This window comes from Equus przewalskii, chromosome 7 (genome assembly GCF_037783145.1).
Source record: "Equus przewalskii isolate Varuska chromosome 7, EquPr2, whole genome shotgun sequence".
Classification (NCBI taxonomy): Eukaryota; Metazoa; Chordata; class Mammalia; order Perissodactyla; family Equidae; genus Equus; species Equus przewalskii.
The window spans coordinates 6,859,626-6,879,124 of record NC_091837.1 but is presented as its reverse complement, the minus strand read 5'-3'; the positions used below and the strand labels follow the sequence as shown (position 1 = coordinate 6,879,124).

Sequence of the window (19,499 nt, the reverse complement as noted above, 5' to 3'; positions counted from 1 at the left end):
TAGGGTTGAACATACTTGGTTTCCTCTCAATTTTGTGGCCAATGTCAGCTCAAGGAGTCTTAAAAAGGCCAAAGTGTTATCACCTTAGTATTTTTACTTGTTCGAGTTTGAACATCGGCACTCTGGATTCCTGAGAGAGTCTGGTCCTGTCTTGACAGTGGGCTGGATAATCCAGCAATCTCTGCTTAGAATGACGTACACATTATCCAGCCATCCAGTAAGTTTACGGAATGCTAGCTCAACACGCGACAGTAATAAACATCATAGCTAACATTTATTGAGCGCTTTGTACGTGCCAGCTTGTGTTCTAAGTGATTTTGTGTAGACTGTCTCGTCTATTCTTCATAAAACCCCTATGTGCAGACACTATTATTATCCTCATTTTACAAATGAAGAAACAATCTTAAAGAGGCTAACTTGCCTAAATCCCCAAAGATAAGGAGTGGGAGAACCAGGATATGTACCCAGGCAGTCTGATCCCACAGCCTGTGCTAATAACCACCTCCCGGGACGGCCAGGGAGAACCCTGGATTTGAGAGGCGCAAGTCCAATTCTGATCTCAACTCCTCCACTCCATCACTTAACAAGTTGAACGCCCTTAGGAAAGTCACTCAAGCTTCCTGAACCTCAGTCTGCTCCTCTGATTAACAGGGACGGTAATATACACTTCACAGGATGGTTGAAAGCCTCACTGTTATGTGCTGTGTGCTTGTTAGGCCTTCAGTTAGTTTCTTCTCTTCCTATTCTATGCTAAGCACTGCACTGGTGCTCAAGATGGAACAGGAAAGTTGTGCCTCCTTGGCGTCTTAGTCTTGGGTGAAGAGGGAAGAGAGAAGAAGAGGACAAACGTGAAATCAAACCATTACAATATAGTATAAGAAATGCCACTGAGGAGGAACGTACAGAGAGAGGTAAGAGAATGTAACCTTTTCTGAGTTGGGGCAGGGCAGAGTTGGAGAAGCTTCCAGGCCCCAGTGACGTTCGGGTTGGGTATTGAAAGACAAGGTAGGATTGGGTGAGGTGGACAGAGGGTGCAAGTTTCCAGGCATGAGGAACAGCATGAGCACAGGTGCTGAAGTGTGAAAGAGCCTGGCAGTAGATGTTCGGGTAATGGCCAGATGTTTGATATGCAGCTGGGGACTGAGGATGACGTGGGAACTGATGGTGACAAATAAGTCTGCAAAGGGAGGGGCACACAAGCCTTCAGATGTCAGTAACTCCCTGCACCATTAAGACACAGACACATTTAAAAACAAAATTTAATGAATTTAAGTAATTTAACAACAAAAGAACTTCATGCTCTACTTTTTGAATGAGCTATATAATTCACATGCCATAAAATCCACCGTTTTACTGTGCACGATTCAGCAGTTTTTGGAGTATTCACAAGGTTGTGCAACCATCAACACTAGTTCCAGAACATTTTCATCACTCCAAAAAGAAACCTACTGCCTGTTAGCAGTCACTCCCTGTTCTCCCCTCCCCCTATCCTATGGAAACCCTTGATCTACTTTCTGTCCCTATGGATTTGCCTATTCTGGACATTTCATATCAATGGAATCATACTACATTGACCTTTTGTGTCCAGCTTCTTTTACTAGACATAATGTATTCAAGATTCATCTGTGTTGTAGCATGTATCAGTATTTCATTCCTTTTTGTGGCTGAATAATATCCCTTTGTATGATTATACCACATTTTGTTTATCCATTCATCAGTTGGTGGACATTTGGGTTGTTTCCACATTTTGGCTACTATGAATAATGCTGCTATGAAAATTCATGTACAGGTTTTTGTTTAATACCTGCTTTTGGTTGTTTGGGGTATATGCCTAGGAGTGGAATTACTGGGTATTTCTTTTTTTTTTTTTTTTGCGGAAGATTAGCCCTGAGCTAACATCTGCTGCCAATCCTCCTCTTTTTGCTGAGGAAGACTGGCCCTGAGCTAACATCCGTGCCCATCTTTCTCCACTTTATATGTGGGACACCTACCACAGCATGGCTTGCCAAGCGGTGCCATGTCCGAATGGGGATCTGGGGCCTGGGATCCGAACTGGTGGACCCAGGGCCGCCGTAGGGGAACGTGCACACTTAATTGCTGTGCCACTGGGCCGGCCCCTACTGGGTATTTCTGTGTTTAACTTTTTGATGAACTGTCAAACTGTTTTCCACAGTGGCTATACCTTTACATTTCTACCAGCTATGTATGAGGATTCCAATTTCTCCATATCCTTGCTAACACTTGTTATCCCCTCCCCTTTGTTAATTACTGCCATCCTAGTGGGTATAAAGTGGTATCTCATTGTGGTTTTGATTTGCATTTTCCTAATGACTATGTTGAGCATCTTTTCATGTGCTTGTTGGCCATTTGTTTACCTTCTTTGGAAAAATATTTATTGAAGTCCTCTGCCCATTTTTTAATTGGCTTGTCTTTTTTATTGTTGAGTTGTGAGAGTTCTTTATATATTCTGGATACTAGACCCTTATCAAATATATGAGATTTTTTTCCTACTCTGTGGGTTATCTTTTCACTTTCTTGAAAGTCCTTTGATGCACAAAAGTTTTTAATTTTGATGAAGTCTAATTTTATCCTTTTTTTCTTTGTTGCTTGTGCTTTTGGTGTCACATAGTGCATGTGTATATCCAGTTGTCCTAGCACCAATTATTGAAGTGACAATTTCCCTATTGAATGGTCTTGGTACCCATGTCAAAAATCAATTGACTGTAGATGTATGAATTTATTTCTGAATGCTCAATTCCATTCCATTGATGTATATATGTATCCTTATGCCAGTACCATACCATTTTGATTACTGTAGCTTTGCAAATGCTCTACTCTTATTACTCCAAACGTGCTTCTGATTTTTAGGACATTTGTGGATTATGATCAATATTTTGTATTTTCCTTTCACTTTTTCTGGAGCATGTACTTCTGTGTGGATCATTTATATAATCAGCACATTTGTCATTTAAAATAATTATGAAGTGTTTGTTTTATTGCCTTCCTGTGCTGTGCTTGGTTTTCAAGCTCTTATTTCACTCTGTTTTCTGGGTTGGTTTTCACATTCTAGATGGCTTTGTTTGCACTGTTTGTTCTAGACCCAGACTCATTAGCTATCAAGCCCCACACCCCTGGATGTTGGGGAATTCTGGCTGCTGTTTTTGGTTCATCCTCCCAGAAACTGACTACTCCCATCTGCCTCAGCTCAGATCCAATATGTCTGCCAGTTATGGATCGAACTCCTGGGGTAGGAGCCTGCTAGGAAAACCTCTGTATTGAACCAGAGCTCTCCAGAGGTCAGGAGTGGCACCAGCCTTACGACCTTCTCCATGCTCTTTTGTAAATTACTCTCCCTGAGATGGCATACTGAGGAGGAGACAGGTGGGAAAGAACCTGTGTTTTGAACTTCTCTCATGCTGCTAAAACAAGCATTTACAAGTGGTGTTTCCATATGTAGTCCCTGTCTTTAGAAAGGAGGAGCTCCCAGAGATTATGGGACTTGTTCAAGGTTGCTCAGTGACCTCACTGTCCTACTAGGAACAGAATTCGTCCCCTGCGCCCGCGGATTCCCTTCTCATCCGCGTTACCAAACCTTCCTTCCTACCAACAGAAGATAGAATGCACATCTTAGTATTTCCCCTAAGGGACGTCTTGAGGTTCTTCTTCCCTGTCCTTGTGAATAATGCAGGTAAGGAGCCCCAGTAAATAACTTGCATACATTGTGCCACTCTTTAAAGGATCAAGATCATAGGCTCTGGCAACAGATCTGTGAGAGAAGGGGACAGGCGAGGAAACGTCCACAGCTTCAGTGTGTTCTGAATGCTTTAGGAATTTTGGATGAGCAGAGATGCTCAGTTTTCTCCCATAACAAGTAGGGTGTCCTCTGTGAAACTTGGCCGTCATGGTTATTGACCAAGTTGTTGATATATATAAACTTTTCCTACGGGAATTTAAAGCATATGCAAAAGTAGAGAGAATAATATAATAAATTACCAGGTACCTGTCACCCAGCTTATGGAACATCAATTCGTGGCCAATCTTGTTTCATCTCTACCCTCACTCCCTCCCTCTCCCCACTGGATTATTTTAAACCAAAGTCACTGTATTGATCAAGTCTTCAGTTTGTACTTGTTCTTGATGCTATTTCCCTTAGATACTGGGTTGTGCTCCCATTTAGATTGCTTTTAGTAGTTTTATTGAACCTGCTGTTCTTTTTTTTCTTTACATTCATTCTTTTTTTTTTTAAATTGAAGTATAGTTGACATACAATATTATATTAGTTTCAGTTGTACAACATAGTGATTCGACATTTATCTACATTCCAAAATGATCACCGCAAGTCTGGTAACCATCTGTCACCATACAAAGTAATTATAATATTATTGACTATATTTCCTATGCTGTACATGGTACCCCGAGACATTTATAACCGGTAGTTTGTACCTCTTAATCCTCTTCACCTATTTCACCCATTTCTCCCCTTCCCCCGGCAACCATCAGTTTGTTCTCTGTATCTATGAGTTTGTTTCTGTTTTGTTTTGTTTGTTCATTTGTTTTGTTTTTTGATTCCACGTGTAAATGAAATCATATGGTATTTGTCTTTGTCTGGCTTGTTTTACTTAGCATAATACCCTCTAGGACCATCCATGTTGTCACTAATGGCAAGATTTCATTCTTTTTTATGGCTGAGTAATATTCCAGTGTGTGTGTGTGGGTGTATGTGTATGTATATACTGCATCTTCTTTATCCATTCAGCTATTGAAGGACACTTGGCTGTTGTAAATAATGCTGCGGTGAACATAGGGGTACATATATCTTTTCAAATTAGTGTGTTCATTTTCTTGGGATAAATACCTGGAAGTGGAATTTCTGGATCATATAGTAGTTCTATTTTTAATTTTTTGAGGAACCTCCATACTGTGGCTGCACCAGTTTGCATTCTCACCAACAGTGCACAAGGGTTCCCTTTTCTCCACATCCTCACCAACATTTGTCATTTATTGTCTTTTTGATAATAGCTATTCTGACAGGTGTAGGGTGATATCTCATTGTAGTTTTGATGTGCATTTCTTTGATGATTAGTGATATTGAGCATCTTTTCATGTGTCTATTGGCCATCTGTATGTCTTCTTTGGAAAAATGTCTATTCAGGTTCTCTGCCCATTTTTTTAATACAATTGTTTGGTTTGGTTTTTTTTTTTTAAGATTTTATTTTTTTCCTTTTTTCTCCCCAAAGCCCCCCAGTACATAGTTGTATATTCTTCGTTGTGGGTCCTTCTAGTTGTGGCATGTGGGATGCTGCCTCAGCGTGGTTTGATGAGCAGTGCCATGTCCACGCCCGGGATTCGAACCAACGAAACACTGGGCCACCTGCAGCGGAGCGTGCGAACTTAACCACTCGGCCACGGGGCCAGCCCCTGTTTGGGTTTTTTTGATATTGAGTTGTATGAGTTCTTTATATATTTTGGATATCATCTCCTCATTTGCAAATAGCTTCTCCCATTCAGTAGGTTGCCTTTTCATTTTGTTGCTAAGCCAGACATTCTTTCTCTGGCAGTTTTTTTGTATTGGTAGAATCACAGGAAAGTTCTGGCCTCAAACTCTATTCTTTTGTGTCTCCCACTCCCAGAGTCCTATGAACCTGTCACATGTCTTCACTTTGATCCAAGTGCCTAGACCTCCACTCACCAGTTCTCTCAGTTCACCAACTCTAAGGTACGAGCTTAGGGACTTTAACAGTCTTCTTAATTACTCTGTATGCGGTGTCTAGCTTGGCATGTAGTGGGTACTTAATAAATAGTTGTTGATGACTGTTGGATGAATTCCACTTGGCTTTCCGCTCACCTGAACCATACAATCGGCTGTTTTAACAGTGCTCTTGTTTCTGTGTATCTTAAATGAGGAGAAAATTACCTGAGCCTCTTGAGAAATAGCTTTTATCCTTGACCCTTTTGTCTCCGGAAGAATCTGAATTTTTCTGGCTCCCCCTGCTGGTCCCTCCTGGGCAGTTGCATATAGATGCTTCCAGTGGCAAAGGATTGGAGCCAGAGGCAAGTTGTGCAAAGGGAAAATAGAACATTGTTATAGAGTGCCCTAGCTAGTCCAGGCAGGTCTGAGGAGGAAGACAGCAGCTTGTTGAAAACAGTTCTGGGAAGTGCAGCTTTCTGTGTAAAGGGCAGGGAAGGGGGCCCACTGCCAGCTCAAGTCAGGAGGGCAGGGTCGGGGCCTGCGGCATTGGAAGACCACGAGTGTGGTGACCACACGGGCCCATAAACAAGCTGGTCATTATGTGATCAGACCCTATACTGAGAACAGAGATGAGCTGTTTCTCCCCTTAAGACAGAGTGGCCTGGGTCAGACATAGTCACCATGCAGGCAGAGTGGCTGCAGAGTTTATTTTGGCCTCCTGGGAAAATTGAGGCAAGGTTGGTGGTAAACGTAGATGGAAGCATCCCCAGAGTTTATGATCCTATGTGGGATACATGACCCCATCTCCCAACTCGCAAGACCAGTAACAACTCTGTGGAGCTCTGGGTGGACATTCTGCTGGGGCCTCCACCCTTCACCCTCTGCAAATAAATTCCCCACACCTGCCCACCCCCTAGATCACATTTCCCGGTTGTTTACACAAATTTGTCTTCTCCACAATTCAATTCCCCAGACAGCAGGCTGTAGCAGAATGAATCTCGCCAGACTCCAGCCGCTGTAGGCATCATCAGTAAGAGGGCTAAAGGTGATCAGACACTAAAGGCAGACCCCCTCCTCTTCTCTCCAACCCAAACCCCAAGAGCCAGGGTAATTCCACTTAAAGATGAACGTGGAAAATGTTCCCCTTCAGGACACAGAGGTAAGCACGTGACTTTCCCCAACACACAGGGAAGAGAACCCAATCCAGAAGAACCTCAGGGCGTGAAAATCGCCCTTGGACTTGGGCAGGTATGGCTATGAAATGGTCATTATAAAGAAGTATTTGAGGAACTCATTTCTGTACTGGGTGCTGGGACTCTGGCAGTGGGCAAAGTCCTGCATTCTAATGGGGGAAGGCAAACTGTAAACAAATAAACATGTAATATGTCAGGGGTGCTAAGAGAGAAGAAAAAGCAGAGAAAAGGGATAGGGCAGGAGTGCATTGTTTTAAATTTGGTGGTCAGGGAAAACAACTCAGTTGAGGTGAGGGAGCAAGCCCTGTGACTACCTGGAGAAAGAGTATTCTAGAGGGACTAGAAAGTGCAAAGGCCCTGAGGCAGGAGCACGGTTGGCTTGTAGGGGAACAGCAAAGAGACCAATGTGGCTACAGCTGGGTGAGTGAGAGCGAGTATGGTAGGAGCCAGGTCAGCGAGGGAACCAGGGCCAGCTCATATGGGGCCTTGCACACCTTGGCAGGGGCTTTGGACTTCGCCTTGAGTGAGAGGGAAAGCCATTGGAGGGTTTGGAGCCAAAAGTAATGTGGACCCATTTATGTTTGAAAAGGCTCATTCTGGGGGCAGTGTGGAGACTGATCACAGAAGGCAAAGGTGGAGGAGGGAAACCAGTGGGAGGGTGGTGACTGGAGAGAGGTGAGGAGGCTTGGATGGGGTACTTGTCGACGTGAGAAGAAGCAATTGACTTGTAGATACGGTTTAAAAGTACAGCCAGCAGGGTCCGCTGATGGAATGGGTGTGGGGTGTGAGAGAAAGGGAGGGCCAGGGCTACCTCCAAAGGTTCTGGCCTGTGTCACTGGAAGAATGGGTTTTTGTTTGTTTGTTCGTTTTAATTTTTTTTAATTAATTAATTTTTTTTGAGGAAGACTAGCCCTGAGCTAACATCCATGCCCATCTTCCTTTATATGTGGGATGCCGCCTCAGCATGGCTTGATAAGTGGTGTGTAGGTCTGTGCCCAGGATCCAAACTGGCAAACCCCGGGCTGCCAAAGTGGAGCACATGAACTTAACCACGCAGCCACTGGGCCAGCCTCATGGGTTTTTTTGAGGTGGGGAAGATTGGGAGAAGAGCAGGTCTGAGGGAAAATTCACCAGTTCTGTTTCTGCCTATTAAGTGAAACACCAATTTGATCACCAAGTGGAGGTATCTACTTCAAATAATAGTAGACATTTCAAATAATAGGCTCCTCAAAGGAATAATAATAATAGCTAATGATGTTTACATAGTGCTTTCCAGTTGACAGTGTTCCCACATACATTACCTTACTCTGTTTTCCCATCACCCACATTAGGTAGTTTGTTTCCTTCCCATTTTACAGATAAGGAAGCCGAGATTCAGAAAGGCTCTGCACAAGAGAGCCAGTCTTTGGATGCTGCCACACAGAGGAAGACAACAGCCAGTTAGTCTTGAAGAGCAGCAGCCAACCAACAGAGAGACCACTGCTTCCCCAAGGCTGTCAGGTAGAAGGACACTGCCTACCCAGCCCTGTCCCCAGCCCTTCCTCAGAGAGGAACCGGTAGGAGAGTAGTGGAGGACAGGGCACATTTCCCCCACCCTCCCCTCAAACCACCAGGGCCACGGGAGGGGACAGGGCAAAAGCTTTAAGGGGAGCTCAAGGTGGACATTTTAAAAATGAATATTTTTATATGTGTAAACATTTAAAATTACTCTTAAATACCAGAAGGAGACTATTCTAATTTCTGAAAGTAGCTAGGAATCTGTGGCATCTATCATTAAGCTACCCAGTGAGAAAAAGGGGTTTGACCTAGTGTCACCGAGGGCAGCTGTTGAAAAGATCAAAAAACTTCACATTTATACAGAATGAGATGCCCCAGTAAACCAGTTGCAATTGCATTTCCTTCCAGTCTTTTTTCCACGCATCTTTTTACCACTGTTCTGATCTTACCATCTAGGCAGTTTTTTTTTTTCATGACCTGCTGTTTTCTCATAACCACTTTTAATATAAACATTTCCTCCCATGGTATTAAACATTTTTTGTAATCATCATTTTTAAATGGCTATATATTAACCAGCCACTTAGGCTTCTTCCACATCTGACGTACATCTTTTTAGGATTACTTTGTTAGATAGCTCCCTACAAGTAGAATTATTGGCTTAAAGGATATGAACATTTTTAGACTTGATAAATTTTTTTTTCATTTGAGTTCATAATAGTTTACATCATTGTGAGATTTCAGTTGTACATTATTTCTTGTCTGTTACCACACAGGTGCTCCCCTTCACCCCCTGTGCCCACCCCCACCCCACTTCCCCTGGTAACCACTGACCTGTTATCTTTGTCGTGTCTTGTTTATATTCCACATATGAGTGAAATCACCTGATGTTTGTCTTTCTCAGTCTGGCTTATTTCACTAAGCACAATGGGATGAATTTGTCTGTTTTGTGGCTGAGTAGTATTCCATTGTATATATACCACATCTTCTTTATCCAATCATCAGTCAATGGGCACTTGGATAGTTTCCATGTCTTGGCTATTGTGAACAGTGCTGTGATGAACATAGGGGTACATATGTTGCTTTGGATTGTTGATTTCAAGTTGTTTGGCTAGATACCCAGTAGTGGGATAGCTGGGTCATATGGTGTTTTTATTTTTAGTTTTTTGAGGAAACTCCATACTGTTTTCCATAGTGACTGCACCAGTTTGCGTTCCCACTAACAGTATGAGGGTGCCCTTTTCTCCACACCTCCAACATTTGTTATTTTTAGTCTTAGTGATTATAGCCATTTTAACAGATGTAAGGTGGTATCTTAGTATAGTTTTGACTTGCATTTCCCTGATGATTAGTGATGTTGAACATCTTTTCACGTGTTTATTGGCCATCTGTATATCTTCTTTGGAGAAATGTCTGTTCATATCCTCTGCCCATTTTTTGATCGGGCTGTTTGGTTTTTTGTTGTTCAGTTGTGTGGGTTCCTTATACGGAGCTTAACCCCTTATCAGGTATATGATTTGCAAAAATTTTCCCCCAATTGGTGGGTTGTCTTTTGGTTTTGATCCTAGTTTCTTTTCCCTTACAGAAGTTCTTTAGTCTGATGAACTCCCACTTGTTTATTTTTTCTTTTGTTTCCCTTGTCTGAGAAGACATAGTATTTGAAAACATCCTTTTAAGTTCAATGTCAAACAGTGTATTACCTATATTATCTTCCACGAGTTTTATGGTTTCAGGACTTATCTTCAAGTCTTTGATCCGTTTTGAGTTTATTTTTGTGTATGGCATGAGATAATGGTCTACTTTCATTCTTTTGCATGTGGCTGTCTAGTTTTCCCAGCACCATTTTTTGAAGAGACTGTCTTTTCTCCATTGTATGTTCTTGTAGACTTGATAGATTTTTAATAAATTATTTTCCATAAAAATTCTGCCATCAGTACAGGAAAGTAAGAGTGAATCTTGGAACCAAGATCTTCTGACTCTAAATGTCAGGCTGTTTATTCGGTGCTAGATTTATGAGCCTCAGGTTTCTTATTTGTGGAATGGAGACAGCTGCACCTGTCGTGAGCATGGGAATCAGAAGACCTGTGTGCTCAATAAATGGTGGTAGTTATTATCATAATGAGAGAAAGTTTGTTATTTAAAAAGCTGGCTGCAGAATTCTTCTTCAGAAATTGTCTTTGTTCAGTCACCCAGACTCGCCCCCACATTCGACCACGGTCTGCCTTGACCAGCTCTTCTTCTCAGTCTGCTGGCTGACCAACTTTTTCCAGCAGCTCCTACACAGTCTGAATGGACCTTTTCTCCCTCAGTAACATGAAGAGATTTGTCACTTTGGTCGTCAGCTGGTATTTGGACTTCAAGGGCAAGTTTGCCCACGTCCTCCCTTCTCTGGGCACCCCTGCTTCCCCTACACGGCCAAGTTCTAAGCGTGCTCCAGGGCCCTGCTCTAATGCCACCACCTTCTCAGACCTGGCTGGCATCCCCTCCTTCTCCAGACATCAGAGGATTTATTTTCCCTCACTTCTCACGTCATGTTCTCTCTTGTGGTACAGACATCTGTTTGTGTGTATGTCCCATGTCCTGTGCAACTCTGTACTCAGTCTCCTTGAAAACAGGAATTGTCTTTCTTAGCACACAGTAGCCGCTCAGAATATCTGTTAAATGAATTAGTGCCTGCTAAGTGCCAAGCGTGATACCAGGTATTGGGAATACAGAGATGAGTTATCTTTGCATGAGCCCCATTTGCAAAGACACCTGATCTCATATGGGGAGACAGATCCATAAAAAGATGATGCAAAAGTAGAAATATGTGCAGAATAGGGAGATGGCACAGAGGAAAACAGTGATAAAACCCCACTGGGTTCCATGGTCAGACAGTTCCGGATTCGACTCTTGGCTCTGCCACTTCACAGCTATGTGACATTGGCAGTTACTTGACCTCTCTGGGCCTCAGTGAGAATAAAATAGTACCTACCCCACAGGGTCGTTGATTTACATAAGGCCCCTGGCATGGAGTGTGGCATGTAGTAGTGATGTAATAAATGAGAGCTGTCTCGCTTCTGCAGAGGGCAGGGAAAGTGAGTAGACAAGGGGCCATCTGAGTTGAGCTTTTGAATAATAATTCCACAGGTAGACAAGAGATAAGGACTTTACAGGCAGAGGAAACTATGTGAATAAGCAAACAGTTCATCGCCAGCCAAAGAAAAGATTAAAAAAGTTAAACAGAGGCCCCACCAACTCATGGAGTTTCTGCCCCTTAACATGGACCCCAAAGCTTTCGGCAGGCTCAGGGTACAGATTTTAACTCGGAAGAGGAGAAAATCAGAAGAGAATGCCCTTAAAGGAGGGAGGGAGATGTCAATAATCACGCAGTTTTTCCTCCACTGCTGCCACAGGCTTTGACCTCGGCCTGGTAGGGACTGGCCACAGGGTAGAGCACCAGACTTAGGGAGAGCAGCAGACTTGCCCTGAAGCAAAAATAAGTTATTATCCTGTTGTGCCCATCCACAGCGATACAAAGAAGCTTTATTCAGAGGTGCCTACCTCCACACTGCCTTGTCCTCAAAGGAAACTTGTTTTGTTAGGATGGAGTAGTCTCTTAGATAAATATTTGGCATTTCCTTTCACAGCAGTTTAGCAAGAGATGCAGATCCAGACATTAACTGTTCTGCCCTCCTCCTCCCCACCTCCAGTGGGACAGGCTTCCCAGGGTCTAACAGGCACCCTCCCCCTTGGAGAGGTCCAGAGGAGGGTTGGGCCGGTGGCCGTGGAGAGGAGCGGGAGAGGTACAGTGTGAAGGGCTGGAATTCTGGAGGCCCTGCTGCCAGGTGCTCGGTGGCCAGGCCTGATACCGTAAACTGCAGCGAATCGCACCAGCCTGCTTCCTCCAAGGGCCAGGAGGGATTTGCGAGACTCCGGTGATAACTTTGGGGCAAGTTTTAGTTAACTTTAGGGTGAGCGCTGACCATCGTCGCTCAATATAAGAGAGAGCGTAACTGTGGAACTTCCTCCTGCAAGGGGCACTCAAGAGGACTGTGAAATTCTGAAGTCGCTGCCCAAACTGGCAGCCCTCACTGCATCCCTGGTGCCTCCAAGTACAAGCCTCTCAGGAAAGCCAGAAAGCAGAGGTAGATAAGCAGCCAGGAGGGTCCCCAGCAGACGGTAGCAGATTCAGTCACTGGCCTCATTACCACATCCTCCACTCCTTTCTGCCAGCTCCCTGCCTACTGTCTTCCCTGCGTCCTGCCTCTTCTGCCCCTCCCCTCAAAAGGAGACATGAATGAAAACAAAATGACCAGAAACACAGGATACGTGAACTGGGCAAATAGTTCTTGTTCTGAGCACACTAGGCACTTCTTTGTGTGGGCTCTGTGAGTTCTCCGGGATGACCTCGGTTGGGGGACACGGTGTCGTACTCTCTGTGGATAGATGGATTGATCGGCAGACCAAGAAATCACAAGCTCTGGGTGTCAGATCAATTTAACTCACATGAACCAAGAGCCTGAGGTAGGCTGGGACCAGAGTCTGGGTGAAATCCAAGATCTGAAGCCAGGGGAGGGCCTGGAGGAGCAGGAGGAGGAGCTGGTCTGTGCAGCGATCAGCAAACTACGGCCTGGGGGCCAAATCCAGCCTGCCACCTGTTTTCATACAGCCTGTGAGCTAAGGATGGTTTTTACATCTCTAAATGGTTGGAAAGAAATCCAAAGAAGAAGGATATTTTGTAACGTGAAAATCATGTGAAATTCAAATTTCACTGTCCATTAATGAAGTTTTATCAGAACACAGCCATGCCTATTCTTTTGTTGTCTGTGCCTGGCTGCTCTTGTACAACGCAGAGTTAAGTAGCTGTGACAGAGACCGTATGGCTCACAAAGCTGAAAATGTTTACCCTGTGGCTCTTTACAGAAAAAGTTTGCCTGTCCCTACTCTTGTTCATTTTCACGCAGGTAGAGTGGTGGAGGAGATAATGCAGTAAACTAAAAGGGAACTCTTACTTTTACAGGTGCCAGCCCATGTAATCCTCACAGCAGCCATGTGAATAAGAACTGTTATCCTCGTCTTCTACCTGAGGAAATGGAGACACACCTGCCAGAGGTCACCCAGTTAGAAAGTGGTGGCGCCCAGCGGGCTCTCCCCAGAGACCGTCATGAACCAGGGCACAGTGACGACGACCCAGGGAAGGGCAGGTGCAGTGCTGCGGAAGGTCGGAGGAGAGCTGTGGCGAAGAAGACGATGAAAAGGGTAAGATTCAGGTGCTCAGAGCTGTGGAGGGTGTTCCATGGGTGAAGACACAGGGCTCGGAGTGGGTGGTGCGTACTGAGAATGGGAGGAGCTGAGCCTGGGCGCTCTGGTTGGACAGACAGTTGGGGTCAAGCCACGGCACTCCCCAGTGCAGGGTGGCAGTGAAGAAACAGACTGGGCCTGGGTTCAGAGCCTCATGACACCACGTAAAGCCGTGTGTTTAGGGCCAGCTGCTTAACTGTAAAAACAGCATCTACCTCTTCGGGCGACTGTGAGGGCGAACTGAATTAATACGTGCAAAGTGCGTAGAAGGGTGCCTGGCACTTAGTAAATACGGCATTTGTCATTATTATTATGGTTATTGTTGTTCAGAACAGGATGTGACTGAAGGTTGGCATTAAAAAGGCTTGACACACACAAAATGGAAGCACAAGTGGGGACCTGTGCTTGGGGCACACCAAGTAAGATGTGTGGGATTGGAGCCGGGGAAACCCAGAGGAGGCAAGCTGCTGAGGAAGGTTAGATTGGGGGATCCCCAACGCTGCCGAGGGAGAAAGGCAGAGAGTAGAAAAAGAGGGGGCCAGGGAAGGGGCTCAAGTTCACTCACACCTGTGGGGAGCCTGGCTTTGGGCCCAGCTCCTGAGGGACATCGTTAATCCTCACTACAACCCTCCCAAGTCGTCCTGTCAGCCCCACTGTACAGATGAGGAAGCCAAGGCTTGAAGAACTGCCAGTGTTGTAAAAAGTATTTCAGAAAGCGGATCCTGAGACTGGCCACAGCCCCAGACCTGCCTGGCCCCCAGGTCCCGGCCCCACTCCTGGCTGTCAGTGGTCAAATGTCCCTGTTGCCATACGCACCGGGGTCCTTTGGTGCCACGAGGCCTCCCTCACCTCTGCTAGGGGCAGAGACGGGTCATCACCGGGAGAGGAGGCCAGTGCCCAGTCCTGGCCCAGACCCTCAGGCAGTGGCTGGATGGGCTCTCTGGTGTGACAGCTCTGCTAGACCAAGTCCACCAGGCTGCTGCTGGTGCAAGTCACCCCAGAGAGTCAGTGTGGGTATGAAGAGCGTGCTTTCTCATGCAGGGTCTCTGCACATTCCCTCTGGCACTGACCCTGAGCTCCTCTGTGGCATTTTTTCTGCTGTGCTGTGCAGGCCCTTGTCCTGGGGGCCTGGCAGGGTTACAGAACCTGTACTGTGCCAAGCACGGTAGTGGGCATTTACATGTGTGTAAAAGCACTGTCACTAGAGCTCGGGAATGAAGGTTCTGGAGTCAGAGGACGGACCTGAGTTTGAACCCTGGCTCTGCCATGTACTGTGACTCAGGGCAGGGATGGGGTGTGGGGCCCAGCTCTCTGAGCCTGTTTGTTCATGTGCAGGAGAGGGTAATAATGGAACCGACTCACAGGTCGTGCTGAGAATTAGGCACAGAGAACGTTAGCTCACAGTGGCCTCCCTTAGTCTTCAGAGTCTGCTTTACTGATGCGGAAACTGAGGCTCAGAGATTTGCCCAGAGTTGGCAGTGAGCAGATGATGGAGCTGGACAGCCAAAGCTCAGGTTCTTGACCCTTGACCATGGCAAGAGAAGCCATTCTGCCTGTATGCATGCATGTTCTGAACAGCTTTTCTCCCCGTGGCTGAAGGGCACAAGTATACAGAGGAGACGCGGAGGTGAGGGGGCAGGCAGGGGCTGCTCAGGCATCCAGGTGAGTAACGCTTTGGAAGAAGCGGCAGCCTGCTTGCTCTGTCGTTCCCCTCCTGCCACGTGACAGATACTGCTTCCTAACCGTGGTCCTACCTGTCCACGGACGTGACCAGGGGTTCTGGGGGACAGGACCGAGAATGTCTCAAGCCTTCGGTTCAAGCCAGGTTCTCCACTTTAATGCCTGGTGGGTGTCACCAGCTAGCAGATTCTGTGGTGGTCACAAGGCCACATGTCCACAGGGCCTCAGCATTCTAGGGCTGCCCTTTCCTCCTATACTTACACCAAATGGCCGAAGTCTCCATCCCACACACTCGACAGAGCCCAGCAACTAACAAGATTTCATGTAGATGGCTTAGAGGGTTTTTTAAAACTCCAGCTCAGTCTTTGCCTTTAAACCAGAACAAAATAATTACTGACATCAATGTGGGTCTAAATCATTTTGTGCTTTATATGTTTATTTTTCTTTCCTTTATCACATTTCTTCCTTTCTACTTGTTTGGAGGTTGAATGCTATTCTATTAGTTTAGGGCTTCCCTCTTCCCCGAGGTTTCTCGAGGTACCTGGGCTGCCACGTCTGCCTGTCCTGTCTTGTTCCAGTTCTTGCTCCCCTTAATTCTCTATCGTGCTCACTTTTTGCCTCCTGGTTTTCTTCTCCCCTTCTCTTCATACGTTCGCCACTAAGGGTGGAACAACCTTTTACTCAACCCTGTGGGTAACACGGGGCTGGACAGATTCAAGTCGCTGGGCTTCTGGAGCCCTGTGGCCATGAGGATTTTCTCCCTGCCCATGTCCCTCCTTAGATCCTAGCTGGTCGTATGTTGGGTCCCCTGTAACTCCAGGCCTTCTCTCTCAGTCCCATCCCCTGCCTCTCACCATCCTGGACCACCGGACCTACCCTCCTGCTGTCACTATCCCCACCTATTGCCTAGTTTTTCTCCTTGGATTTCTTGTTATCTGAACTCATGGTTAAATCTGCTTACATGTTAACTGTCTCCCCCATTAAGCTCCCTCCACAAAGGTGTCCTGTTCACTACTGTGTCCCTAGGGTCTAAGGCTGGGCCTGGCACATAGCAGTGAAGATAACAAGGAGTGAATATTTGTTGAATGATGGGTAAGTGCTGGCATCTGAGTCCTCAGTGTGAACACCCACCTTCAACTGCAGTGAAACTGATGCAATGAAGAGGAAGAGAAGTCTCCTGTGATCCTACCCCTCCCCCCCAGGTGCAGGTAGACTGCCCACCCTCTGGGTCCCAAAGACCCCCACAGCTGAAAAACCGGACTCAGGGGAGCAGGGAGAGTAACGTACTAACGTTTTTAATACAGTCTGATCAGATCAATTCACATCACGAGGTCAACCTGGGCTTGCTCACGTGTGACACAACCGAGGTACACAATGTCCCCACCTACCAGCTCTCCTGACTTTCTGGCTCCCGACAGCATTGAACCCCCTACCTCCCTGACCAGACTGGCATTTTTAAAATTTTGCATAAAACTATTTCTTCCATAGACTTCAAACAATCAACTAGCCAAGTTAATTATGGTACATCTAAACAAAGTTTAATACTAACCCTAACGTGTGACTGCGGTTTACAAAGGGCTCTGTATCACCTGGGATAGCTTTCAGTAGCAATCACTACAACTGGTCCTAAAAAATAATAACAATAATAATAATAATTAGAGAATTAAAACCCAACAGCAAGTTGAATGGTTAAAATCACATAAGAACTGGAATTTGGGGTGGGGGTGTCCTCAATAGCTAAGCTTGTCCTAGTAGCAAAATGATAGCCTCCAAGCAGGGCTCAGAAAGGTCTGGGGCCCTCCAAGTCCAGGGTCAAGCTCAGGGGGCTCTCGGAGGACACTCACCCCATGGTCCATGGGATGCTGTAGGCTTCCAGCTTCCTTAAAAACAGTTGGGCATCAGCATTGTGGAAGTGGGTGGAGACCCTACTGTGGTTTCTTTTGAAGGATATGAGAAGGGGAAATGAGGGATTGGAGAAGTGGGAGGGGACCAAATCACTGAGGTCCTAGAATGCCATCAGGTATGGGTTTGGGATTGGGGTCACTAAGAATTGAGCACCAGGAATTCCAGCTTCTGCCCACTAGAGAAACTGAGACTGGTGTTGCCTTGGAGGCCTATGTAGTGTTTTCTGCCATTGTCCCATACTGGGTCTCGCAGATATTTCTGCAGAGTATCTGATGAGAACCTATTTCTAAAGGCCACTGGGGGAATGGGTGGTGGAGAGAGACGGGGTGATAGGGTTGGGGGGGAGTTAAAAACGAATAAAAATCTCTCAGCTACAGAACCAACCCAAAGACATCACTTCCCTCCGCATTCACAGCATTTCTCAGCAGTCCCCGGATGGCTGTTTCTGTGGGGACACAGCATCTACCTCACTTCCCCTCAGGCCCCATGGGCTGCTGGTCAACCTCAGGATCTACTAGAGATGATGCAAACGCCGACTGAACAATCTGAAACCCAAAGGACTCGAGGAGAGACATGTTCTGCTGGGGAGAGAAAGGTGAACTGAGGGCAGGGCCCAGGTCCCCAAGGGGACCTCCGAGGGCCCGGACGTGCACCTTCTGGATGTGCTTGTTCAAGTAGGACTTAGAGCGGAAGAAGCTTCCACATTCAGGGCAGGGGTACTTCTTCTCCCCGTCAGACTCCATTTTGTTTTTGGGGACTGCCATGTCGCAGGAGAAGGAGCCATTGGTGCTCTGTTTCTCCGGCGTCTTCAGGTCGCTGGCATCCGAGAGGTCACCGTAGGAGTCGGAGCTCTCAATCGGATCCTGATGTGAGCATTTCTGGCCTTCTAGGAGAAAACAAAACAAAGAGGAGAGATGAGGCCAGGCTTTGGAGATGCCCCCTCCTGGAGGGGTCGTGAGGGGCCAGCTCACGGGCCTGTGGAGGGCAGCTGATGGCCAGCCACTGCCCTGGCTGGACCCACGGAGGTTCGGCTGGTCAGTCGGGGAGCCTGGTGTGCCTACAGGGGTGAGACAGCAGGGCCCGAGGGCTGCCAGCCTCCCTCGCCGAGGACTCTTCATGCAGGTGCACTTGTACCGCTCACCACCATCTCAGCCTGCTTCAAGGAATGGGGTGCGGAGAGGGGACCTCCTCTGCTTCTGCTGAGAACAACTCAAAAACCTCCAACTCCTAGGCACTCTCTTGGGTGCCTCTGAGGGTAAGATGGCTGTTCTGAGGATGCTGAGCGGGTATGTCAATGGCCTCACCTCCGCACCAGACTAGCTGCACCCTAGCAAGGCAGAACCAGAGTCACGAGGTCCTTAACCTGGGCAGACGCCATCGATGGCTGCGACAGAAGCCAGTCCTTTCCCCAGTGCTGCAAACACAAGCCCTACCTTTACCACCTTCCTCCTGCCAAAACCCTTCCAGGGCAGAGCGGCCAAAGCACAGAGATTAAAAGCAACTGTGAACAACTCAGTCAGCTGGCTGTCCCCACGCAGGGCCTAGGATAAGCTGGGCCTCAAGGCAACTCCCTGCTCTGCCTTGCCCGGCCCACACTGGAGTCCTCCACCAATCAGCAGCTTCCTGTCTGGGTTCAGAGAGCCATGCCAGGAAGGGAGGTCTGTGATGGGAGCGTGGAGCATGCCATCTCTGCCATCTGCCAAGCCCCTGGCTTCATCCAAGCCAACAACAACTTGAAATACCAAGAACAACCTGAATCAACAAGTGAAGGTGGGGCCTAGTGAGCTCTATGCAAACCAACTCAAGTCAGAGGCAGTCCGGTAGCTCATTTATCGCCATGCATCTCACAAATGCAGCCAGAGGCCCTCCAGAAAGGACTGCTCACAGCGACCAGTCACCCCTATTGAGGAGGAAGCCAGCCATTCCATTGGCTCCCCCTGCCCACACGGACCAAGGAGAAGAGAGCATTCGGCCGCAGCTCCACACCGTCCTTGAAGGGCCACAGGCAATGGACAGGCCCAGAATGACTCATCATGCAGGGCTCCTCTTCCTGCCCTGGGCCCGGGGCATCCCTGCAGGGCTTCAGACAGTGGGGCTGGCCAGGAGCAAGAGGGGAGGGCTGGGAAGAGGAGGCGAGGTTGGCAGTGCCCTGAAGCCTCACTCACTGCCCTGGAGTGAGATACCCACTGTGACTTTTGTCCTGGAGGCCACTGCCACTCTCCGAGCCTCCTCGAGGCAGCCAGCCAGCTGGCAGT

The 19,499-nt window shown here is 47.0% G+C and overlaps 1 protein-coding gene and 1 long non-coding RNA gene across 6 annotated transcripts in view; one reads left to right on the top strand and one right to left on the bottom strand.

The window, feature by feature from the left end:
• Window positions 1-5,630: 5,630 nt before the first annotated feature.
• On the top strand, window positions 5,631-16,876 carry LOC139084682 (uncharacterized). The gene is made up of 3 exons (XR_011542248.1): window positions 5,631-5,716; window positions 8,241-8,382; window positions 13,379-16,876. It is a non-coding gene; the product is annotated as an uncharacterized lncRNA (long non-coding RNA).
• Window positions 16,619-19,499, bottom strand: part of PATZ1 (POZ/BTB and AT hook containing zinc finger 1) — a 17,537-nt gene continuing 14,656 nt past the window's right edge. For 3 of the 5 annotated variants that reach the window (XM_070628482.1, XM_008542185.2, XM_070628484.1), the window contains one exon: window positions 16,619-18,130. In XM_070628482.1, coding sequence (XP_070484583.1) covers window positions 17,712-18,130 — 419 coding nt within the window. In that variant the 3' untranslated portion in view covers window positions 16,619-17,711. The remainder of the gene's footprint in view (window positions 18,131-19,499) is intronic. The other 2 variants (XM_070628483.1, XM_070628485.1) reach the window with 1 other exon arrangement.